This window comes from Thunnus maccoyii, chromosome 13 (genome assembly GCF_910596095.1).
Source record: "Thunnus maccoyii chromosome 13, fThuMac1.1, whole genome shotgun sequence".
NCBI classification, from domain to species: Eukaryota; Metazoa; Chordata; class Actinopteri; order Scombriformes; family Scombridae; genus Thunnus; species Thunnus maccoyii.
Window position 1 is genome coordinate 19,933,163 of NC_056545.1, and position 25,834 is coordinate 19,958,996.

The 25,834-nt window shown below is 40.1% G+C and overlaps 1 protein-coding gene across 2 annotated transcripts; it reads left to right on the top strand.

The window, feature by feature from the left end:
• Positions 1-6,830: 6,830 nt before the first annotated feature.
• On the top strand, positions 6,831-24,538 carry phldb2a (pleckstrin homology-like domain, family B, member 2a). Of its 2 annotated transcripts, none has more exons than XM_042432147.1 (17): positions 6,831-7,054; positions 9,623-9,747; positions 10,961-11,928; positions 12,084-12,416; positions 15,685-15,819; positions 16,141-16,278; positions 17,401-17,547; positions 18,701-18,811; positions 18,890-18,979; positions 19,144-19,278; positions 19,752-19,851; positions 20,597-20,795; positions 21,306-21,396; positions 21,487-21,633; positions 21,725-21,944; positions 22,106-22,191; positions 22,423-24,538. In XM_042432147.1, exons 2-17 carry the CDS (start codon positions 9,693-9,695, stop codon positions 22,561-22,563), a joined length of 3,096 nt encoding a protein of 1,031 aa, XP_042288081.1. In that variant the 5' UTR covers positions 6,831-7,054; positions 9,623-9,692; the 3' UTR covers positions 22,564-24,538. The 2 variants fall into 2 exon arrangements, with proteins under 2 accessions (XP_042288081.1, XP_042288082.1); XM_042432148.1 differs by having other exon boundaries at positions 6,832-7,054; positions 20,600-20,795.
• Positions 24,539-25,834: the final 1,296 nt, after the last annotated feature.

The following is a 25,834-nucleotide window of genomic DNA, read 5'->3' on the forward strand; positions in this document are numbered from 1 at the left end:
TTATTTTGGCAAAAAAAAAAAAGTGTATACAGTGACTTATGAGAGTATGTTTCTGAGCACAGCCATGAATTTCACTGCTGAAAGTACAAATATGTGGTTCCATAAACATACTAATCATATCAATTTGTTTGCTTATGCGTGAAAGAATACAGGCTACAAAGTGCATGTGTCACCAATCTTTATTCTTAATATGTCAAATTAGTTTTACAGCTCAGTTGTTCATGTCATGTCAGTAGTGTTGCCTTTGAACAGCATAATGAGTAGAGCAAAGACACAGAGCTTCAAAAAGGTTTATTCTGTAGATAAGTGTAGATAACATTAATTTGTCTTCATATTTCCACTTGAGCAGTAAACACAGCTGCACACTGTGAGCGTTATCCAGCTGTGACAGCTGCACACATCTGAAGAAAACTATGTGCACTTATTAGGGGTGAAGTGTTTTACTAGAGTTAAGATATCTTTAACAGACCTCCCATGTTTTTTATTAGACAATAAAATACAGAGTACAGAAATCAATTGAGCTCTTTTGTGTGAGTGTTGCACTTCTTTTCAGTACAGTTTGTTGCTGTAGTTTAAGCCAACATTCAGTGAAATGGTGTGCAAAAGTCAAGGATTCCTAATTCAGACACACTGCGTTGTTGTTGCATCAGCAGATGTGTCCTTGAGGTCAAGTGAAATAATCCTTTAAGTAGGGTAGTGCTGACATGCAGCATGAATGAAATGAAAAATCAAATTTTGGAATTAAATCTTGTTAAAAAAAAAAAAAACAAAAAAAAACAAAACATGGCTGTTAAATTGATTCAAAAATTCAGTCCATACTTGATTATTTAAATATTTCATTATTTAATTCTTATTATTTTATTATAAAAATGTTCAAAATAATCATAATAACATTATTTGTCATTGTTACTGACATTTTTCTTAGATAGAGTCAATCTAAAATTGAGTTTACTAATTGTTTTACAGTTTTACAGTAAAAGATTAAAGACAATTGAATTGATTCAAAGGATTAAATTGGGGTAATAGATCAGTACAACTTTAATATGTTAAGTATTAAACAAACTTCAGTGCAGTGTTCTTCTAACAGTCACTTAACCATGATCAAGGTTTATTTCCAGAGGCCAACATCACCTGCATCATCCACGACGACTGCATCCTGCCCTGCAGCTTCAGACCCACCGGCACTGTGGTGATCCACTGGTACAAGCAGCAAATCCCAGTTCACAGCTACTACTACAACAAGGATCAGTTTGGACTGCAGAACAAACACTTCAGTGGAAGGACGTGCTTGTTCAACTCCCACATCCCTCATGGTAATGCGTCCCTCCTCCTCAGGAGGGTCAAAGTTCAAGACAAGGGCAGGTACAAATGTTACACCAGCACACGAAAGGGCAACCAGGAAATCTTTGTAAACCTGGAGGTGAAGGGTCAGTACAACTTTACATTGTTAAATATATCAAATGTTTTGTACATTTCATTATCACTTTGTTGTTGTTTTCCAATTTTCTTTATTGGTTGAAAATGTATACTGTCGTTGTAGAGACTATTTTTTTCAGTCTACCTGTATCTCACCACAAGTCAGGTTTTGCAGGACTGATGAGGCTATGAGTGGTAATGTGTCTCCATTCATAAATTACCCTCAGGGTCATTGTGACAACAAGGTGGAACATTGCACTCTCTTTTTCCACTACTGCCTTGTTAATTGCTAGCGCCTTAATTGCAGACCACATGGAGAGTTGTTAATGGTCACAATATGTCAGAGAAACAGAAATTGTAATGTTTTCATATTTTCCAATAAGAACAAAGATGTTTTCTTGCAGTTTTTTCTTAATATGAAATACTAGACAGGAAGGACATTTTGTTCATAATTGAAATATTCTGGCATGGCAAAGAGAACCAGAATCTCAAGACCACTGGTGCACTAAAGAAGAGAATGATAGGATTGCTGTTAGCATTTCTAACAAATGCAAACAGGAGAATGATGCCAAAAACCTCTCTATAAAAAGAGAATGTAAAAGGGGGAGTTTGATTAGTGAGCAGGACACTCTGGTGGCAAAATGTAAAAGTCCAGATTTCAATATAAAAGCTTATTTCTTGCATTGTGTGCTTACACCGAATCTCTTGATGCAGTCTGCACTAGCTTAGCTTATTTTAGCTGTCTGCCCTACTAACCTACAGTATAGCCGGAGGGGCAGAGCATTGAAGTGCAGCAGAAAAGCACCATCTGCAGGAGATTTGTTCCACTGCTGCAGAGAATCAGCAGGGCTCAGATGGGATGAGGATACACATCGTTGTCAAATCCCACTCCACCTGACTATTTTTGGCATCCTGCTCACTTCTAACAACAAGTGTTTAAATGAGAATATGAGTGTCACATTAGCACGTGAAAGAAAAAAGTTTCTCTGGTTGTCAGTGCTACAAATGCAGCATCAAAAGTCTCATACTGTTGTATTTTCTACTTTTCTTCCAGCTCTCATCCAGTCAGTGATCATGGAGATGACCGATGAGATGGCCACCTGCTCCTCACAAAACGTCTACCCCGTCCCTCAGGTGACGTGGGCCACAGACCCCCCCTCTGCCCGGGAGGCTCTAGAAAATTCCACCATCAAAATCACAGATCACAAGGGTCTTTTCACTGTGGAGAGCACGCTGAGGACTCTGGGTAATCTCTCCAACTATACCTACTTCTGCTCTTTCATATCAGCTGACAAGACCCAGGTGTGGACTGCCTCTCGGAAAAATCAAGGTGTGTTTTGGTTATTTCATGATATAGTTTTCATGAAGAGGATGACTTATGACAAATAAAAAGCAACAAAAATGTATCTTTCAGAGTTTATAACACAGGAGGAGGGTCATGCACTGTCCATCTTGTGCATCGCCCCACACAGTCTTCAGAATTTCTCCCTCAGCTGGACTTTCACGTCATCCAGTGAGCCCACAGTTATCTTGCGATACGACAGCCGAACCAGACACACCTTTACCTTGTGGGAGGGACAAGCTGAACTGGACCAGGACCTGCTTCTGTTGGGAGATGGATCTCTTCTGCTTCACAAGCCAGATAGTGAGGAACACTCTGGGACGTATACTTGCACCTTCTCAAGCCTGCAGAGCAGGCACGTCGTTATAACCAAAGTTAACATTACTGTTGCATCAATAAGTGAGTACAAGTAAATAATGTCTAGAAATTCAAGAAGGAAAATAGAAACAATTCACTAAAGGAGATGTGGCATGTTTGCTCTGCAGGTGTGGATGAACAGAGTGTGCAGAGGTCATGGTGGAGCACTGCAGCTTCTGCAGCTTTTGTCTTGTTCACCATCATTGTGGCTCTTCCTCAGTGTGTAAGGCAAAGAGGTATGTGAGATATTTCATCTGCAAGATATTCAAGCCTCTGAAAAGAGATGAGACATATTTGGTTCAAAGCAGTAAAGTAATTTTTAGAGTTCAGTGGTGTATTCTGCTGTAATTGCATGTTTATATTATTAACCAGAAAGCATTCAGAGGGCCGCAAACCCAACTACAAAACTGCACAATCAGCAACATTTGTCATTAATGTTTCTGAATATCTTCATCTGGATCTCTGTTTGAATCCAGATGCGCATCAAACTACATATAGTTACAATTATGCTGATTTATGGAAGATGTTAGCACTTTAAACAAACTTGAACTGTGCCAAATTTAAATTTAAGTCAAACCCATGACCATTTGGACTGAATCTATTGTTGTAGCAGCATCTATTGGCAAAATATTTCAGTTTTATAGGATAGCTCGCACACAATTTTATGTGAAAAAGCTGTGCTTACACAAATTTGTAGGAGTGGTTAAAGCATTTTGCAAAAATCAAAATAGTAGAACATGTTTGTAGTTGGAAATGAATGTGGCCTATATGGACAGATAAATGTTGGACCAGGGAATCCAGGAGAATTTGGATTAAGCAAACTAGATTCAGTATTGACAAATCAAATTAATACAGACTGATATTTGTTTGTTTTTTCTTACAGGTACAGTGACGGCGGTTTCACATAGATACAATGGAGCAGGACTCGTTCACAAAGATCTAAACACCACAGCTTCATACATTATTGGACAAAACGGCGTTGAATGCAACAGACTACAACTACAGTTTGAAGCACAGGATGAACTGGCAGGCAGTATGCCAAAAACAGCAGAAGACTGTCCAGTGGATGTACCAGCAGGTACTAAAATAGAACAAGAAGAAAAACCAATAGGACCACCTGTGGTAGGAAATGATGGGCTGGAATCCAGCAGTCTAGATAAGGATGGATTTGGAAACATTGAGCCTGGGCTTCAGATACCATGAACGTTGCACCGGACTTCAAGCATCTGGCCATAAATGAGTGACAAACACTGGAGGATAATGCACAGGAACTTATAAACTACCTCCAACAAAGAAATCCATCCAGATCATACAGATGGGTTTCTATAAAATTCATTAAGAGCACATAGCCATGTCATCATCAGCACCGTGTAGCACAGTACATTGAGTGTAGTGTCCCAGTTGAATAAAGGAATGCCTTGACCGGTCTACTGCTGTTTATTTGTCTTCCTTGCACTTCATCAAATCAACAGCTGAAAAAAAAGTATTCCACAGCGCTACTAGAGGTCAGAAACTCCACAGTGTTGCCTTTAATCAGCTAAAAGGCAACACAAAGTTAGCTATCTTAACACATTAAAATAAACTCAAAATCCTCAAAAAGACAAATATATATTAAACATAAGTTTACACTGTCCCCTTTTAGCCTTATTAATGACGTATTTCTGTGCTCCATGAGTTACAGAGCTATTAACTGCACAATAGCTAATAAATCCATGTGTTTGAATTGAGTGGATATGTCCACAGTGAGAAAGATTGTACAACTTGCAGCATTAATGCTATTACAACAGGTGGGACTATCTTATGATATGGACATGAATTAATTCTCTGTGCAAACTCAACACAGTCCATGTCCGAACAACTGCCTACATTATCCCACAGTCATATAATTACAGGCTTAGTAGCATAACAAAGACACAAACATCTTGTTTTGTGGTTTCAAGTGGAGCTTAAGCCAATTTTCAAATTAAACTGAATTTGCACAACTAGATAAACTCTGCAACCAGCTGTGATGTGGGTTATATTAGATCTACATCCTGCAAACAAAGTTTTCTTAAATGCAGGGATACTTTTCATATTGTCTTTGAGACTGGCTCATTTTGTCATTAGTGGTCATTGGAGCTGCTGCTGCTGCAAGATGGATATCTAAGTGCGGGGGCAGGTGAGAAACATCAGACAGTAACATGGTGAGAAATTCACAAAGCTGTTTCGATGAGGGAGAACTAAGTATTACATGTTGAGAAGGCTGAAGTCCAATTTGAAAGAAAACAAACAGAATTGATCCACATCCAGCACCAAAACCTGCCTACTGACTGGGGCCTCTTCTGATTGGGTGAGACATCCGCTGCCTTCAGACTTTTTCACGCTGTGACTCAGACCTCCCGATGATTACCAGAGTTGATCATACACCCATTCCCACAATCTGACACCAGCTTTTCTTCCAATCTTTTTCCTTTCTCTCTTCACCCACTTCTCCACAAGCTTCTACCAGAATCTGAGCCACTGCACACATAGTTTCAGTCTATAGTTTTAGACTGATATTAATGCATACACACTCACCACTTTGTCGGTGTGGGTACTTAAAACGTTTTTCTTTCATTCTCTGGACCGGAAGTGGAACATTCCAATGTTCTCTTTGTTTTGGTAATACATTTTCAAGTGTCCCACTTTTCAAATGAGAGCCTCTTGAGATTTATAAGTGTCATTTTATTTTCCTCAAATTGTAAAAGAACGAAAGAAAGAGGCAGACAGACTTGTGTGTGTGTTTTTATGACAAAGACCCCAGCACTGTGTCTGGAAGTAATCATCTCGTCCAGGCTGCACTCCGCAGCCCCCTCCCTATGATGTAATTGGAGTTTTTTGCACGATGGTTCAGGTTTTTTAGTGGGATTCAGGGGATTTTTCCAAAGAAACTTTTCATTTTCATTTTCATTCTCTACACTTGCCACTTCTGTTTTTATTTTATCTACTTGTTATACACCCTCGCTCTATTTGGTATGATCAGGGTTTTTTTTTTTATAAGCAATCTGTTAGATCAAAGAATAATCAGAGTATTAGATTTGCTCCATGGGTATGGCCTCTGATTTTAGGGGGGAGTGAAGTTGGCTCTGTTTCAAACACAGCGATGGGGCCTCCTCCCGCCTCCACATACTGCTGAAACAACAATCTAAGAGTCAACTTTCTTTTTTTTTTTTTTTTTTTTACAACTGAGCACTAATGCATACTCTGGCTTTTTCTTACTATGGAAAACAGACATTGTGTGAAGACTTGTGAGAAAACTGGGAGGTGTTTAGTTGGTTTGTGAACAAATTGGCCAGACAGCCAGAAAAGTGTCGCCATTGTAAATAAAATGTGGAATGCAATTAGTAGAGTCAATGAAGCGTTAAAGATGGAGTTCGATAGCTTTTGCAGTAACTCACTCAAACCCAGTGCCTCCATGCTGGAATATGACGTAGCCTAGTGATAATATGATATCATAGCTTATTGATCATTGCTTTAAGGTCAAAGGTCAGAATTAGCAGCAGAAAGAAGAAGTATCTGGAACTAGGAGAAATTAAACATACTGATTCCTTTTAAGACACCCATAATAAAAGCTGATGATGCATCCTTCCTTCCTTCCTTCGTTCCTTTACTTTCTTCATCCCTTCCTCCTTCTCTCTATCAGAACAATTCTCGATCAAACCAGGAGGGGCAGCAGCAGCGCCTACAGCTGAAAAGTAAACACTCTCCCCTCCTCCCTCCCCTCCTCTCTCCCGGGGAGGAGGAGGAGAGTCTGAGCAGAGCAGAGGTGGGAAGGGTCTCCTGACTGATCCTTTGACTTTGGGTTTACTCTGCTCTTTTATACAGACAGACGCAGACAGACGGAGGACTTCAGCTTCAACAACTACAGGCACACGCCGACAGACTCAAGGCTCAACTATGTGAATGAGACAGAAAACGAAGGTTAGTGTAAGTTATGGCATTAGTCGCACTTTTTCTTTAAAGAGTCGATCCAGTGAGTGTTTTAGTTTTAACCGGTTGATACTGTGATGCTGCGGGCTGATCATTTATTTTGTTTGCTGGAATTAATGCACAGATGTTGCCAAGTGTAGAGCGGGAATGAACATATACATTAAAATACTAGAATGTAAGGAAAACTAATTTGTGATGGATTTGAATGTTGTTGGGTTTTTTTGTAACTCGGGCAGATGTAAATTTTGGCAAACTGTTGAACCAAAAATGAGCAAAAAGTCGATTGATTAACCTACTTTGTTTTGAGGCTAAAAGGTGGTGATTTTCACACATGCTGTTTATCTCCATTGACTTAACGTTGCTGGGAAATGACACAACTTTTTTTTAAAAAAAGTGGATGACAGCAAACAGTGGTTATCAGTAGGCGTTCATACTATTGACTGCATCCCTGTGTGTATGTCTGTGTGCAGTGTGTGTGTGTGTGTGTGTGTGTGTGTGTGTGTGTGTGCATATGAGCTGTTATGGTGAATCTGAATATTGCAAAAGCATTACATTGATCTTAGAGCTGCAACGATTAGTTGATTAATTGATTAGTTGCCAATTATTAAATAAATCACCGATTAATCATTTGGAGTCATTTCTTAAATAAATGTCCAAATTCTTTGGTTCCAGTTCCTCAAATGTGAATATTTTCTGGTTTCTGTGATAATGAACTGAACAGTTTTGGGTGGATGACTGTTGGGACAAAATTAGACATTTGAGGATGTCATCTCAGGCTGTGGGAAACAGTGGTTGACATTTTTCCCAACTTTCTGACTTTTTAGAAACCAAACAACTAATTGATTAATCAAAAAATAATCAACGGATTAATCAATAATGAAAATATATAATAGCTTATATGAGTATAATGTTGGGTTATAGACTGTTGGTCTGGCAAGACAACATTTAAAGACGTCACTTTGGGCTCTGGGAAACTGGGACCAGCATCTTTCACCATTTTAGTTTTATAGACCAAATAATTGGCACATTAATAGAAAATTAAAATAATCATTAGTTGCAGCCCTTCATTTTTTTCTTGTCAAAGAAATAATATGGTGTCTGTCTGGACAGTTAGTGAATCTTCTAAGACAACAACAGTTTGAGCCTCATGCAATGTGAAAATATTTATCTCCACAGTGTTACCACACCTTCAATGACAGCCATCTTATCAGTGCTCATTCCAACAGTTTACATCACCCTGTGTGTTTATTATCTGCTCTGTCTTGCTGGCCTGTAGTCTGGGTGATGCAGTAAAATCTCTCACTCCTGACATGGGGCTGGGTTGTCTCACCCCTTTTTTCAGGAGGTCTGGAGAATGAACTCATGCTGATTGATTGTGTGACTGTGTAAAAGGATACCCTACTTCCTGTAGGCCCTCTTACCAGACAGCGGGACCAGAAAATTTTGGATCAGCCACCTCTCTCTCTTTCTCTGCAGTGTGTGTATGTGTGTGCTGTCTGTGCCTGTGGATTCAGGAAACACTAACGTTTGACTTTTGAAATACCTCATTTGTATCACTGGAACCAATATATCCTCACTGAATCAGATTTTTCTGAGTCATGGCATCGAGTACTGTGATCTGACATCATATTTCTCTGTTTTATTTATTTTAGCTTTCTTTTCTTTCTCTTTTAGCTTTCTTTTCTTTTAGCTTTCTTTTCTTTCTCTCTAGAGAAGGTAAGAGTTTCTTTTCTGCTTTTTGCTGCAGGGAAAACTAGGGAGGCCATGTTAACACCATTTTCATAATCAGTCATTCTATTAGTTATCTTTTTAATGAGTTGATTAATCAATCAAAAATCTAAAGTTACCAGAGCACCAGATGATGTATTAGAATTGCTTACATAATCAACAAATAGCCAACAGCCCCGGGTATTTAATTTATAATGATATGAAACAGTGAAAAGGAAGCAAAGATCTTCTGTCAGTGGATTAATTAATTCAGCATGTGCCCCTCAGTCCCAGCAGTCCCAGTCCAGTCCAGTTTACCCAGCCTGAACCTCTAACTTTGGGTGCTGCCTCACTGAGTCTGGGTCCCTGAGGGAATACTTTTGAGGACTGGTCATGAGTCTGGAGCTAAAAGATCGATTAAAGCACACATTGCTGCTTTTCAGACTTGGTTTTTATTGGGGACACTGAGCCAGAAATAAAATCTTTCCTCTGGATCTGTTTTCCTACTTAGTTTTTCGGAAAGTTTTTTTTCTTTTCCGTGTAAGTATGTAGATGATCTGTAGATCTGCTTGAATTGGGGTATTGTTGCACATTAAGATGAGGGACCGCAAGGCATGTCTTCAACTTCCTGTGATGTTTCTTTTGTTTCAAGATTGAAAGAATCTGTGATGTTGGTATGTATGCAGGAATACTAGTACAGGGAAGACTAGAAGAAACAGCTCTCAATATCTGATAAAACATTCACAGTGGTGACATTCAACAACAAAGCTTCTCACAACAGTTCTGCTCTGATTGCAAGTTACACATAGTGTATGTTTACTTAGGATTAAATTAATTATCTTTTCTTCCCAGGCAACAAAGCACGTAGGGCCCAGCTGAATTCCGCATCTGCAGACTGAATCAGAGAACAGAGGTCGGACTGATGAACAGCATGCTTCCCCAAAGAAGTGCTGTTGCCACGCTGGGCTATGGCTCAGGTAAGACAACAGTCAAGACAATTACTTGTTTTCATATGATATTTAGACGATATACTTATCACTTTAATCAGGGCCTTCAGTTTACAGGATTGAAAAAATCACATCTAATCACCTCCACCTGTGTTCAAAGAACAGAGTCAGCTGACAACTAACAAGATCATTTTAGCTGGTTATCAGTACACTATCTAAGTCTGGATTGCTCTATGAAGCAGGTTTACTGAGTTACAATATCTGGATAACCTTCCTTAACCTGGAAGTTATCCAGATAACTCAGTAAACATGCCTCTGGCCTTTATTTTCAATAATGATCAACAGACAAACAACAAAACACTGATGATTTTAGTTCAAACTGAAGAGCACAGTCATGCTAGAACTATTTGTATATTAATAATCCAAGTTGCAGTTTGAGTTTTTAGGGGCCCAGAATAAATGTATGAAACCCATATTTGTGAATGAGTTTCTATGACAAAGTGACTCAGGGCAATGTCCTGACAGTGCTCCTTGCTAAGCTATTTGCCCTGTGGTAGAGGGTGCCCTGAGGGTTTTTCTTGCAGTCGAGACTATGATGCATTCTGGCCTGTCTTGGTCCACCAGCATTCTTCCATTTTTAGAAGAAGCTGAACCACTGATTGAGCCAATGTTTGTGTTGGGCTCAGAACTGTATGAGCGTACATTCTTCACTGGTTTTCCCCCTCTTACTCAGCACATGATATAATGATTGCTCTTCCCATAGCTGAGCTGGTGCTTATTAAAGGACCAGTGTGTAGGATTAAGTGGCATCTAACGGTGAGGTTGCAGATTGCAACCATCTGAATACCCCTCCCCTCCCCTCCCCCTCCCCTTCCAAGCATGTAGGAGAAACTATGGTGGCCACAAAACTTGCAAAAAACACAAGAGACTCTCTCAATAGCCAGCATTTGGTTTGTCCATTCTGGGCTACTGTAGAAACATGGCGGTGCAACATGGCGGCCTCTGTGTAGATATAAAGGGCTCATTCTAAGGAAATGAAAACACAATGATTCTTATTTACAGGTGATTATACACTAATTAAAACATACTGAATATTATATTCCATTTCTGCCAATGCTTCTGCCAGTAGATCCCCCTAAATCTTACACACTGGTCCTTTAAAGGAGTTACATTAAACTTGACTCCATGACACAATCCAAAAAAAGACAGGATTACATGCTCTGTCAACTTGCTTTTTTTACAGACTGTGTCAAGATTGAGCACAGCAGCAGCGGCTCAGTGGGTGGGACATTGCTCCGGGGCTCCCGCTCTAAGGCAGAGCTACAGGAGCTGATGGAGACACTGCAGCGCAGGAAGAGTGCTCTGGAGGCTAGTCTGAGGGCAGCTGAGTGCAGCCGCAAATATCTAAGCGTGCCTTCACCTGTTGGACCCCAGTCCACCAGGCCACTGTCAATCCTCAGCAATACAGATCGCCCTCCATCTGCTTCGAGAAACTTTTCTTACATGAGCAGCAGCAGCGTGCCCCCATCACCTCGCCAGGGCGAACGCCAGCTGAGCACTAATGGCTTGCTCCGTCATTCCCACTCTCGCCACCAGTCACAAGACAGCCTGCTCCTCTCTAGCGCAGCAGACGGAAGCTCTCTGCTCTCCTCGTATGGGGAGCCTCTACCTCGTTCTCCCAGGGTGAAAAGCGGAGCAGCCAGTGTGCCCTCCAGCCCTCGCATGGGCCGTAGACTCTACTCTCAGGGCAAAGCAGGAGGTGACTCCAGACAGAGGAAATACTCCACTGGTTCCCTCACCAGCCTGGGCATGCACAGCCGTTCTCTGCCACGGCTTCACAATGCAGCAGATCCCCCCGCTCTATCGCTACCATCATGCCACTCTGTTGGTCACCACAGAGGGGTGGGCTCAACAGGGCAGCGGCGCAGTCTCTCCTCCCTCGAGCAGCCACCAGATGTGACAGTTCCAGCCAGCATGCCCAGCACTCCCAGGAGGGCCAGCCTGGCTTCTCTGAGCTCTCTGGGTTTAGACATGGACGGGACAGGCTTAGATCTGGGCTTCGGAGAGAGGAGGTTGTCTTTTGGGAAGGGCGGGCTGAGCCCAGGACAGAGGGTGGGCAGCATCACCTCTTTGAATGGCAAAGAGGAGCTGAGAGACTACCACCTGCACCAGAGAGACGAGAGACTCAGGGAGCAGAAAGTGCAGAGATTGGTGAGTTACTTTTTGAGCTGGATTTGTGCACATTTATGAAAAATAAATACCACTTTCACAACTTCGCACCTTGTTTGATGAAGAAAACATGAAAGTAAACAGTAAGATCATAAAAAACATTGTAAAATAGTGAAGTGTGGATCCTCTCTCTGCAGGAGTGCCAGCGTCTAGAGACCATCTTGAACCTGTGCACTGAGCTGGGCCAGGTGGAGAGAGAACCAGCAGGCTCAGCTGTTTCAGACCTGCAGAAGATCAATAAGGAGTTGGAGAAGCTGCAGGTGTCAGATGATGAGTCAGTGTTCTCTGACTCTCCCAACAGCAACGCTCCAGAGAGTAGCTTCGGGGCCAAAGCCAGAGATTTGCAGCTCGTGGAGGAGCAGCAGGTCAGCCAACGTCAGCAGAGCAACTACAGAGAGCCCAGGTCCCACTCGCCTGCTATCAGCCTGAACAGCAGTGCCCCCTCACCCTCTACCCACCACAGAGCTAAAGTAAGTTCCAACAAGCTCATGCTCATTGACAGATCCTCACAAAAAACAGTTTAGGAGGGTAAAAATCAAATAAGGGAATTAAATAAAATCCTAGACAGTCACCTCAACTAAGAAATGTTCAAAATTCAGTTACTAGATGGATTTTTGCTACAAAAATATCAGTTAAAGAACAGAGCAAAGAACCAGAAAGAAAAAACCTACAGCTCACTGAGCATTTTTAATGTCAACTAATCTGACCTGCAGACTCAGCTGTCCTTCCACACAAAAAACACTTTACTTCAGCATTTCTCTTGTTTCATTTTGTCATTTACCCACCATCCAGTGTGGTTTGAATTTCTGGGATGTATCATTACTTGAAAAAAATGTCTAGTATTGTATACCACTGCCTATAGATTTTTTTTTGGACACTTGGGATCAGACGCACTTCATGACAAGCTAACTACAGCCCTGACCAGCAGATAGAGCAACATTATTCATTAGCTTTCATTTGGAGTCTTTTCTCTGACCACTTGACAGATGTAAGTTGAATATTCACTCTCTTTTTAGCCTTTTTTATCTTTACCCTTTGCATTACTGGTAATGATATGAGTAATTTTTAACGTAAAAATATTGATAAGTCGACTTTCAGTTTTTCTCTGTAACAGCAGGGTATTGTGTTTTCGACATGTCACAGTAAGAAAAACACAGGTGTAAATAATGCAATGAATAATGGCTGTATTCCATTTAGCTGTTTCAGGGTCCTGATATTGCTGGCTCAATGTCACACTTGAATAAAACTAAGGCATTGTTAATGTTATTAGTTACACCTTAGCTTTTCATACTTTGACTTTGAGTCAAAATTTCCTCTGTGAATTAAGGCCTGTACCTCTGCAGTTTGGTCCCTTCAGTAAAGTTGGGGGACTCACAAGAGACAGATTTAAGAGTGGTCAAAAAACTCAAAGCTGCAAAGGCTGAGATATCCTGACTTTTAGTCGCTATGGCTCAACTCCAAAACAAACTGGATCCTGCAATTCCCACAATACAATTGAAAAGTGGCTTTCATTAGACCCCTTGCCTCCAAAATGCCCACTTCTTTCAAAACATACACTTCTATTTGACAACACAAGCTTTCCGTGCAAAGTCTCAAACCTAATCCAAGATAACCCTGAAGACATTGTAAGTGTTATTTTTTTACTTCGGAAAGCTTCCAGAACCACAGTAAACATTATACAACTGTCTTCACAGGCTGCGTTATGCTTCTTGTGACGGATAAACTGAACTTCATGTGTAAAATCTGTGGCATGCCCCCTGTGCCTGCCTGTAGAAAAGTTTCTGATTAGACTTCATGACCTGGACTGATTTTTTTTTTTTTTAAATGAATCCTCTGCATCAGTTCTATCTACATCTTGTCCTTCTCTTATTTGATTTCTGCCTTTCTCTTCTGACCTGTCCTTTATTTGCTGCTACAGAATGAGTGTTGAAGTGTGCGAAGAGAGGACCAAACTTTAGTGAAGGCTAATGGGACACACCCCTCATGTGGAATGCAGTTTATCAGACTGTTGATAGCTTGTTTATCTGTGTTTATTTGTCATCTTAAATGCTTCCTATTTCCACGTTACTTTGGATTTTCCACATTTCCACAGAACTTCAATTTAAAATCATGTACAGATTACAACATTTCCCAAGATACCAAATGTGTATAAAAGGGGGAAACCACCAGGGTTGAAGGGGTTAAAATCATATATTTATTTGGTTCAAACTGGATTTTGAAGTGAAAACATGTGTAGCATGAAGCTCTTGCGTAGACTGTGAGTCATATGCTGACAACACATCCATGGCTTGGTTGTTGTATTTAGTGTGTGGCTTCCACAGTTTTACTCAACACATAAACATCTTTAAGAGTTGAGGTACGCTCTCAAAAATCATCTGGCTTTTTGTCAGAGGCGCCGCGTACATGTCCTGTTTATGTGGGTGGCTCAGATGCATAAACAAGGAAATCGAAGTTGAACACGGCTCCCCCACAACTGTGATTTTACTACAATTTCTCCTCAGTAAAATATTTCATAGTGTTGAATATGTTTCAGTGGGAAACCTCACTGAGAAATAATTTAACAGCTTACAAATGTAAATATATCAAATACTGTGATTTCAGCTCAAAGCCGGGCCACTCCTCTACTGTCTCTGTCCTTGTGTCGGCGAGTTACTGTCTCTATAAAATGAAGATTTTTTCCACTCCAACAACCTAATGGTGTGTCTGGTTTTAATGAAGAAGACCTAGTTTTGCTCCAGCACTCAGCCATTCAAACTCTTCAAGGAGGGAGGGGGCAGGAAATGACTATCCCACGGAGAATTAGTGTGCTCATGTGTGTGTGCGTGCATGCACAACTGCGTTCGGGTGTGTGTGAGCGGAAGAATGCTAGTGTATATGCATGGCAAGGACTTGCGTTTTTCCAGATGTTTTGAACTCTATACTGAGGCTAAATTGATGGGAGATCTTGTGAAAATGAAACTGTAGTTTACACATCAGCACAGGCAATCGACCTGTGGAAAATAAAACTTTAATGCACACCTAAAGTTTCTAAAAATGTAATTTCCAAGTTGAGATCATTATTTCTGCACTGTGTCAGTTATGGCAGAAGTTTACAGACTCCAAATGCCCCCTCTTCCATCTCTTGCATTCCTCAGAGCAGTGTGTGCAGGAAGAAAGAGCGTTCACAGCCCGCCTGGGAAACTATAAATCCTAGAGCTGCTGGCCACATGAGGCTTTGACCACAAAAAATAATACCTCATGGTCCCTTAAGGAAGAATAGCTGATGATACAAGATCTATTAAATACACCCAAGTACGAGTGTGAATCAGTGTTTGTTGGATGTTGGTAGACAATGAAATATGTGGGAGTACTTTAGCATGACTGGCAGTGGAGTGCACTGATAGAGATTTCCATTACACCAAGTAGAAAAGAATCCCGTCCCTGTTGTCAGCGATCCAGCTTTGGAGGAGTTAAAACAGCAGCTGCAGTTGACTTATTCAGAAAAGTGATTCTACTGGCTGGCAAATGTATTTAACAACATGGTTTACACAGGAAAACAGTAGTTTCCCTATTATAAAAACTTGCTTTAACTTTTAACATGCAATCACCAAAGATGCTCTTGCCATTAAACCTTATGATTATGTTTTGTTTTTTTTTATGTGCAGCTTGTCTTTGTATTTCATAAATGTATGTATAAGTATTAAATTGTTGTTCTCCTGTAGAGCCAAGCATTGATATGCATTCCTGATGTCACTACAGGCTTTGGAGAGTGTGCAGTTGAAGCAGGAAGTATCGCATATAGAGGAGGAGAGGATTCAAGTTCTGAACAACATTGAGGAGCTGGAGCAGAAGATCAAAGACCTGGACAACCAGATGGAGGAGTCTGTCCGAGAGGTAGACAGCACATAACTGACACCTTAATAATGTTTGTTCTTATCCAGTGTCAGATAAATGGATGATTTTTTTGATAAGAGCATTGTGCGTATGAGTTTATCACTCGAGCTCATCACAGTAAAGATGATGAAGTGAGCAGAAGTAGAAAAATTATCACTACAGCTACTTGTGAGGTGTGCGTATGTTTTTTTTAATGTTTCTGCCATAGCACTACTGTGCTTTTTAGTTTGTGTTATTCTGCCTGGTTACCTCTTTATCAATTAATTTAAAGATATCAAATTGTAAAGGTTGTTTCTTACTGTGTGTTGATGTTTTCTGCAGATGGAGGTGGAGTGTGCTCTGCTGGAAGGGGAACAGGAGTCAGAGATGACCCAGCTGCAAAGGGAAAAGGAGCTTCTGGACCAACTAAAGGAAAAGCTACGTGGTATCGAGAAGACGAGCAACACTGAGAAGTCGCAGGTAAAAATATGTAAAATGTTTCTATGCATAGGTTTTTGGCAAACATAGCCAACAGTCTTAGATGACCCAACACCTTTACTAGTTTGTCTGTCATTATGAATTCAGCAAACAATGATCAAATTTGAGTGAAGGTAATACATTGTCAAGATCTACAGTATGGACCAGAGCCCTGAAACACTAAAGCCACAGCTCCAGCTGAAAAACACAGAGATCAGTTGAGCTTCACCGCAGCTTCCTCTAAAATGGGTTCAGTTACATTTCCTTTAAAACCAAACAAACAAATTATGTTTCCAAGAGGAAACGCACAGCAGACGGAGAGAGATCATCACAAGTCGGACCTGCATCGGCTTGAAACGCCTTCTAGACCTAAATCTCTCCAAATGTGCAATGGAATTCAAAATATAAAAGAACTACTAACCAAAGTAATGTGTGTCTGTGAGGAATGTGCATTTACATCTGCAAACTGACCTCCTCCTCCTCCTCTTCCTCCTCCTTGACAATACAGAGCACTTTATTCTGTATTCTCCAGAATTAGCTCATGTTGGCAGTGAGCACAGAAAAACCAAACACTTCTGTTCACATTTTTTCAACTGCACTGGCTGTTTTTTTTTGTTTTTTTCCATTTCTTCAGAATTTTCTCTTCATGCGTCTATTATCCTTCTTGACCTTGTTCTTTGCAAACCAGGATCCATTCCTTTGCTTCCTGTCTCACATTAACAACTAATGTCTCAACCCTGGTATGCTTTAGACCCACATTTAGGAGGGGCCCAAATAGTTACCATCTGTATGTTTTGTGTAAAAAATTGTTAGCACATCTGACTTCTGAGGAACACTAAAATCACCTGAAACCTTGCATCGTTTGGATGAACATGAAATTATTTTTTTAGCAAATGAGCTAAAGCTTGAAATGCGTATTACATGATTTAAAATAGAGATTATATGATATTTCCCTGAAGCAGATTGGTCAGTTAAATGCCTAAAACCTGCTCAGGATATCTGTAGTTATAGGTCATTTCCTGTGTCTGAAATATATGTAATTCTAAAACACTGTATTCTTATTTACTTATGTACTTTTACTTTATAATTGGGGTATTTTGTGTGTGTGTCTGTGCTGTTTCTTAGGAAGGTGAGCAGCAGACAAAAAGTTTGGAGGATTTGGAGTTTCAGAAGCTGGAGAGGGAGATTCATCAGGACGAGGAAAAAGAAAATCAGAGCCAAGAACTGCTGCGAGAGATCGCTGAGTGTCAGCGTCTTACTGTCACACACAAGGTACAGCCTGTGAGGATTTGTGAGTGTGCATGTAGCACGTAGTGCATGTGCAACACCGCAGTTAGTGCTGACGCCGCTTCACTCTGAAATGTCTCGTTTTCAGCCAGAATTATCTACAGTATGAATAGTGCAGTGAATGTGTTGAGAACATTATAACAAAATACACCATAACAGTGTCAATAAAGTAAATAGACCCAAAGATCTGAGATTTGTGCAGTTGCATAGTTTAGTTAGAGTATATCTTTAGCATTACTGTGGAGTTTTCAGTCAATATTCAATGACAGGCAAAAAAAGCATAGCATACTTATTCACAACAGAATTTCATTGCTATAAAAAGGTTTGTTACAAGTTATATGATTTAATAAGTTTATGATAATAAGTTTTTAATATCAAACTTTTAATATGAAAAGGATTCTGCAGGAAAAGTCAGATTTGATGTAATACATATGATATAGTACATAATCACACTAGGGTGTCTCAAGATAAAACAATAAAAAATATATTGGCTTGTCAGTGGACTTTGAAAAACTGAAGAACAGAGTTGGAGCCAACTGTAAATGTCTAATATTATCAGCTAAAGTGCATTTATTCAGGATTTAATCTGACTTTAATTTGCCCAGTCGTATGAAATAAAACAGAAACGCAGCAGAAGTTTTTGTGGTGACCATTATCATTATATTATTAAACTGTCTTTATTTTTTCTGGCATTTTTCAGTTACTACATTGTGGTTTGTTGTCATTAATCTTACTACAGGTTGTGCATGAAAATAAAGCTGCAAAATTGTGAGATTTGCAGCACAAAGCATGAACTAATTACAAGAAACAACAATACCAGCAATGGTAAGCATGAAATACTGTTTATATAGTAATGAAGACCTAAAGGAGGACAATTGTATCTGAAATCAAACTCTTTGAAATCATTTCCCACAGATACAATTGTAAATTAGATTGTGTAGCAAATCCGAATATCTCACAAAAATTGAATTTTCTCATCCTAAAATGTGAATTTGCTCTTGTTCATTCTGCTGCTGCTTCAACATAAGACACCTCTTCGGTATCTGCTAATGTGACAGCAATATTTTGCTATATGAGCATATTCTGTGAAAGTCAAACATTGTGTAGTGGTGATACTGTGCTGTTTTCTCTCTCACAGGAAAGACTGATGACGCTGAAGAAACAGTCCTCACAGATTACCTTACAGTCTCAGCAAGAAAGAGAGAATTTCCAGAGAGAGAAAAACAATTTGCTTGTAATGCTTCAGAAGGTAAGAAAATTCTTTGTAGGCTGATATTGTAAAATATTTCATTTTATTTACTGGAGAATGTCATCCTGATGTCTGCAGGAGAGAGAGAAACTGGCGTCTTTGGAAGGAAAGTATGCAGAATTGTCTGAGGGGCAAACCTTCACTAACAACCCTGCAGCCATCAAAGAGGTAGGAGTCAGTTACAGTTGCAGTAATACTTTATATTTCCACCCACAGAGTGTTCCCTGTGTCTTTAAACAAAGTACACAGAGATACCAGAGTCTCAGTGACGCTGATGAGAAATCCTGTTATTTTATTCCACTTTGTAATTCCTCTGATTTCTGCGATCACAGCACTTGCACGCTCTGAAGGAAAGGAGAAGAAGCAGCAAAGAAAACTCCCCCCTAAGTGACAGCCTACCTCAAAAGAGGAGCCAGCAGCTCCTCACTTCCTATGGCAGATCCCTGGGACGAACTCTTCCACCCAAGGTCATTACTGATGTCTTGAAATGTAATTTTTAGCACACACAGTAAGGGACAGATGCAGTAGGATCAACCTGGGTGTTTCAAATATGATTTAAAGCATGTTGTGAAATTATTTGACCAACATTTGGCATGGAAGAGGCCTTACAGAAATTATAACCTGGATTGTGAAATCTGGATTTTGGTATATTTACATAAAATTAGTCCAAATTTTGTTTTAGTTTTGACAGTTTCATAATAATGATGCTAGTTCTGGGCTGCAGTAGAGGGGATTTCATTGCCCTCATTACTTTTATCCAGAAAGATCTCAATGTCCTCAGAGAATGATCCACCCAAACAGGAATTCTCAGTTTCAGCCTGGCTTGCAACACCCATCTAGCTCATGTAGGTTTTTTTTGTGAAATGAGTGTAGTTTACAGTTGTGTAAGTGCTGTACAGCCTGATCCTAAACAGCATGTGTGTTGCTGTTTCCTCCTCAGTCCCATTTGCCTCTGTCCCAAAGCTCCAGCTGTGGCAGCGTCATCCCACAAGGCTTCAGCTTCTCCCCCCGAGACCTGAACACTCGCCGCCTGCCCAAGAGTGAGTCAGAGGACCACACTGTTGCATCTTATCTGCATCAAATCTATATAGTAGTGCGGCCAGCTCTGTACCCCGGGCTATATGCATGGACCAGCACAGAAAATGTTGTAGTGACCCAATAATCTGTGGCAGTTTACAAGTAGAGCCTCATTCAGTGTGAGTCTGCTATCAGAGTGTGTAATAGATAGGAATTTGTGATTTTGAGACAAATTACTTGTTTGCACAGCTTCCTCCAAACAAGTAACCCATGCAAAACTTCTTCATTGTTAATGTCAGTACTTACTGTATGATCTATGTATAATGATATGTGGTGTATTTTTTTTAGAGAAATTTGTCGAAAGCTTAAAACTTATAAGAATTTATCACTCAGAAAAAGAATGGTGTTAAATACTGTGGTATTTGTTTGAATAGTAGCCTCACTATTTTTTTTGGATGTACTCATACAATTTTTCTTGAGATGTTGAATGTGTGCTTTCAGAGTTTTAGCTGTGCAGCTTTATATATCATGTTGACTCAATTAACTGCTGTTATCTTTCTCTAGCTTGATGGATCACAGTTTAATCAGTGTTACATGACCCGGTTGCTGTAGACATATTTTATGAAATTATGATCACAAGATGCTATCCCACTTGGCCAGCTGTAGTTAGTGGATTGCAGCTCTGCTGTTGTGATTTGGCACTGTAACATTACATCATGCATGCTAAGGGTATTTCCAGTCTGTTTCTGTAAGATTCTCTCCCGTCAGCAGGCAACAGCCACGCACACATGAACGAAGAGAGACAGAGAAGAAGCGACTTTTGCAGCAGGATGGTCTCTGAGCCCAACGTGTTCCTGGACTCTTTCACTTATCCGGACAACAGCCAGGCCTCAGACACCGTCAGTGTGGACAGCTCTGACAGCCTGGAGACCAGCTTCTCCGCCTGCTCCCCAGACAACATTTCCAGGTTAGAAACCACGATGATGTACAGATGAAAGGTCACTTTGAAGAGATCGGACAGAGATGGATTGAACTAGGATTTTTAGTCAGAATAGGAACAGATGTATTTATGGGAAGCAGCTGCAGCGTAGAGTTAGCAATGTTCAGAAAGGATGCCAACCAGAATATATCAAAAGTTATTGCCTGATGCTCTGAATTTATGTCATCAGACAAGAAACAAGAATATCCACATGTGCGTATCCACGTACACATTATGCAGATTCTCTGGGATTTGCAATGCTGGCACCTCTCAGAGAAACCTGTGTTTGAGTTGAATGGATAATATATGTTCACCAAAAGTATCACAAAATCACCTTTGCACCTGAAATATAAACAAGCCCATATTTTTTATGACCTTTTTTATATCTGTTTCAATCTTTTACCTAGTTTTGGTTTTAAATCTAGCTTATGATATATCCTCCACAAACAGGAGTGTCTGTCTTTTATCTCACTACTTCGGTTTTCCATTTTCCGTCAGTGCCAGTACGTCCAATATGGCGAAGCTCGAGGAGATGGAGCGTTTACTCAGAGAGGCCCAGGTTGAGAAGCAGAGACTCCTCGAGTATCGGGTAACGTGCCAAACCTAACCAAAATGCACTGTTTATGGAACATGTGCGTGTGCGATGATGGATCTGATTGACTGTCTGTGGCATGTGTAGGAGCGTGAGATGGAGATGCGCAGGCAGGCTCTGGAGGAGGAGCGAAGAAGAAGGGAGGAGCTGGAGAAACGACTGCAGGAGGAGACAAGCAGGAGACAGAAACTTGTAGAGAGAGAGGTGAAGCTCAGGGAGAAACAAAGATCACAGGTACGCAGAGAGGTTGAAATCTGATGTTTTGTTACCATTAGCTTCATGCGAACACATCTGTAATCTTATTTTAATGATTTTTTTCCCATAGTCCCGGCTGTTGACACGCTACCTCCCTGTAAGGAAAGATGATTTTGATCTTCATGGCCATATTGAGGCAGCAGGACACAACCCAGATGCCTGCTTCCATCTGGCCATCACTGATAAAACCTGTCGAGGCTTTCTGGTCAAAATGGGCGGCAAGATCAAGACATGGAAGAAACGCTGGTTTGTCTTCGACCAGAATCGCAGGACGCTCACCTACTACGCAGGTGAGTTACTCTTCCTCTCAGCCAGATGTTCAAAATATGAGATCATGTTACTGTAACAGTGATGTCACTTTTAAACTATGCCGGGAGACTTTGGAGGTTGGGAACGAGCTTTGATCGCTGGATGTTGGCATAAACAGTCGTGTTTATATTCTCCGCTGCAGACAAACATGAGACCAAGATGAAAGGAGTCATTTATTTCCAAGCCATAGAGGAGGTGTACTATGACCATTTAAAGAATGCACACAAAGTAAGTCGGTTTATGTGCATGTGTGCAGGCGGGCGTGTCTCTCATTTTAAGCATGTTGACACATTTTTTTTTTTTATATTGTTGACATCTGTTTGTCATCTGTTTCTCTCCCTCCATTTGTCTTTCTCCCTCCCACATATGCACCACCTCATCTCTCTCCCCTCTATACTCCATTAATGTATTTTTGAAATACTCCATTATTTCAAAAATACATTCACTTCCACACCAAAGAGCCCCAACCCTTCGCTGACCTTCAGTGTGAAGACCCACGATCGGGTGTACTACATGGTGGCTCCGACGCCTGAGGCCATGCGTATCTGGATGGATGTTATTGTTACGGGCGCTGAGGGACACATGCATTTCATGGTGTAACTGATCCCAAGAGATCGGGGTTCACGCCACTAAATTGTTTTTTGTGTCACACGAGAAGATTTACAGCACCCAGTTCGTACCAGTGTGACGGCAAACATGTGTTGCATAGAGCGGAGACGGACATTCATCAGGTCAACAGGAAATTAACCTCTGTTTACACTTATAGTATGATGTATGTAGTCCAGAAGGACAACTGATACTCAAAAGCACACTTTATAATGTAATCAAGTATAAAAGATCCAAAGAATTGATATATCAGTTTCATAATTAAGCTATTTAGTTATTGTTTTATTTGTTTATGTACCATGAGTGGCTGAAACTTCACTAAATCTACGTAGCAACAATTAAATTGTTCAATTTTCCAACTTTCATTCTTGTTACATCACACCAGATTGTCTAATACTTTTTCTGTTATGTTTGGCTTCTATTCAGTCAAAGCTTGATCAGGAGAGCTTCTTGATCATTCAGCAACTGAACATCTGCTACACTTTTAAACTGCGATACACACTGATGCTGCTTCTCTATAACAGATGCATACTGTAGCTGTCTAACAGCTTTGTATAAACATTAGCCTTCTGTAATGTGCTTATTGCACATGCTCAAACCAAAGTTGAAGTTATATTTCTATCTCCATCTTTTTCTTTGCCTTCTTCTTCCCTCCTCTTTACATCCTGTTGGACTCCACATTTTCAAAGTGTCTTTATCTGAGTTTATTTCCTTTTAAACGTCAGGTCGTATTAGTGGATCACAGCGTCCTGGTGATCTCTGATCGGATAAGATTACCCACATATTTGTGTTTGCAAGAATGTACGTTTTTATATTAACTAAGTTTTATCATTTCCATATTGTCACTACTATTGTGAGTATTATTTTACGTTTTAAATTCCAGCATTTTGATTGCTGCTGTCAGACTACCAGTATAAGCTGGTCATGTCTGCTTATTTAAAGCAAGGCTGAATGTCCACCATCTGTATTCCTTTGCATCAATTCTAGGTTGTGAGTCTTAATTTGGACTTTTCTAAAAATATGCAATTTGTCAGGAAGGAGAGATGATTATAGGCACTTTTTACATTTTATCATCATGAATTCTTAGTAATGGTTGAAAATACTCTACTAATCGAAGTAGAAAATTTGTCTAAATCACAATGGTACTGTGTTTCATGCTAACCACTGTGCAGCTCCCCATATCTATAGTAGAGGCTGCAGGCACTATATGATGAGGCCATGTTGTGCAGCAGGGATCCTGGATGTCTTGCATCACCTGCATGTTCATCACACTAAAGCGTTTCATTCTGGTTTTTCACCAGCAGAGGCCCTCAGTGCAAGAGTTATTGCACTGAAATGACGTAATGCTCTGGCTGGTTGATCCATACTCACTTAGTAAATAAGCAGAATGGAGCCTCCATTATCCATGTTTTGTAATGCTTATCATCAAATACGTACATTTATAAGCACAAATATATAATTTGCCTATTGGAAGAAAAACAAATTGTGTTTCAGGACATTGCACACAAAATGATTTGATCATTTTGGTTTAAATGTGTTAGAAGAAGCCATATATTTGATCTGTATATTCTTTGCCAGTTTATAACAGTCTGACTGTGTTTGATGATGAAACATCAAGTGACCAGCTGTTGGTTCACAGACTGCAGGGCTCGCTGTTGGTCTTGTGTTGGTTCAGTGTTGAGCTGACAGTGTTACAGATGACTTTTTACCTCTGCTGGATGGTTCTCAGTAAACGCAGGTATCTGTCAGGGTAACATCTCATCCGCAAACTGTCAGCCACTGTACGAGACACAAGCCTTGAAACAAAACAAATTACCACATTTATATATATTTTAATACATCTAATATTCTATATTTTGTGTATGAACAATGGTCATTTTAGTGGACACTATGCTACAGGTTTTTATAATTGACACGTGTCATGTTTCAACATGAATAATAATAAATAATTTTGATTATGAATCATAAATTTTTTGTGAAATGTTATGATTACTTGTCTGGTGAACATGAACATTTATTTAATGGGCTGTAAAAACCTGATTGTGTTATACAGTGGGGGATGAGTGGGCTGTTGCTTTGCTGAGGGGTTTTATTTAATGTTGGAGGGCTAAAAGGAAGCTTTACAAATCCCAACATGGCAAGATGGTGTGTTTTCCCATGGATATTGATACTTTTATTTATGTCATTATAGTGCCAATAACAGCATTACTTTGGCATTTTGTGTTAATTCATCAGTTCCTAGTATATCTGAAAAATATCTAAAAACTCAACTTTTTTCACATTTTAGAGCGTTTGGACATTACATTCGTTAAATATGAGCTATTATAAATATAGGGGTGTGAGGTATCCACAGACAGATTTTTTTTCAGAAATTTGCTTTCTACTTGACTGGTTCAGCGGAGGACTTTGGACACAAATCAATAATACATGTAAATATGTCTCAAAATACAGTGAAGCATTATTATGATACAGTAAATTGCTGTAGTTCAATAATTTCTTTTAAAATGTGTATGAAGTAATAACTGACTGTCTTATTAGCATGTATAGGTCTACTGTGAGTGTACTCATTAAGGCACTCATATTTTTAAACTCCTCCCCCCCAACACTCGCAGCCTTTCATTGGCTGACCTAGAAGGGTTGGCATGGAAACACAGAATGAAGCATGCTAAATTAGGTTCTAAAGAGGCACATCGTCTCTCCAGAGGCAGAAGCAGACACACGCACGTACTCTCTCAAACCATAGAAAGCCCGGGTGGCCTCAGTGCATCATGGGTGCTATAATTTGTGTAATATATTTGGGGCAAGGGGCTGGCCTTAAGCACAGTACTTTTAGCAGGGAAACACACAAACAACCTATAAACAGAGATATGCTGATACAGGTTATGCAATGTGGCTGGAAAGTTTATTCCGACATGTTGTATGGTTGTACTTCACTCAAGGCTTGTTGTCAGTGTCATATATAAGCATGAAAGCCATGTTACTGGTAAATCATGTGAATGGATGTTGACAAAAGACAGCATTCACTGAATACGCCTATTGCAGTTTCCTCTATAAAGTCATATACATACCAGCAGTTTCCTGTAACAGAGAGCATAATGTAATTTAACATGATATGAGCCCTCACAACCAACCTGAACTCTTGATTATAAATCTACATGCTGTTTAAGCCAAAAGTGTCTTAATCCAAAATTCCAGGTGGTAATGAGAAATAACCTTGTGTTGTGTGTTTGAGCCTCAGGGGGATACTGTTCTTTTCTCAGGGAGA

Coding starts and splice junctions, on each gene's coding strand:
- phldb2a (XM_042432147.1), top strand. CDS start 9,693: ATGAACAGCATGCTTCCCCAAAGAAGTGCTGTTGCCACGCTGGGCTAT. Junction 19,279..19,751: donor GACGAACTCTTCCACCCAAG/GTCATTACTGAT, acceptor TTTCCTCCTCAG/TCCCATTTGCCTCTGTCCCA. Junction 19,852..20,596: donor CACTCGCCGCCTGCCCAAGA/GTGAGTCAGAGG, acceptor CTCTCCCGTCAG/CAGGCAACAGCCACGCACAC.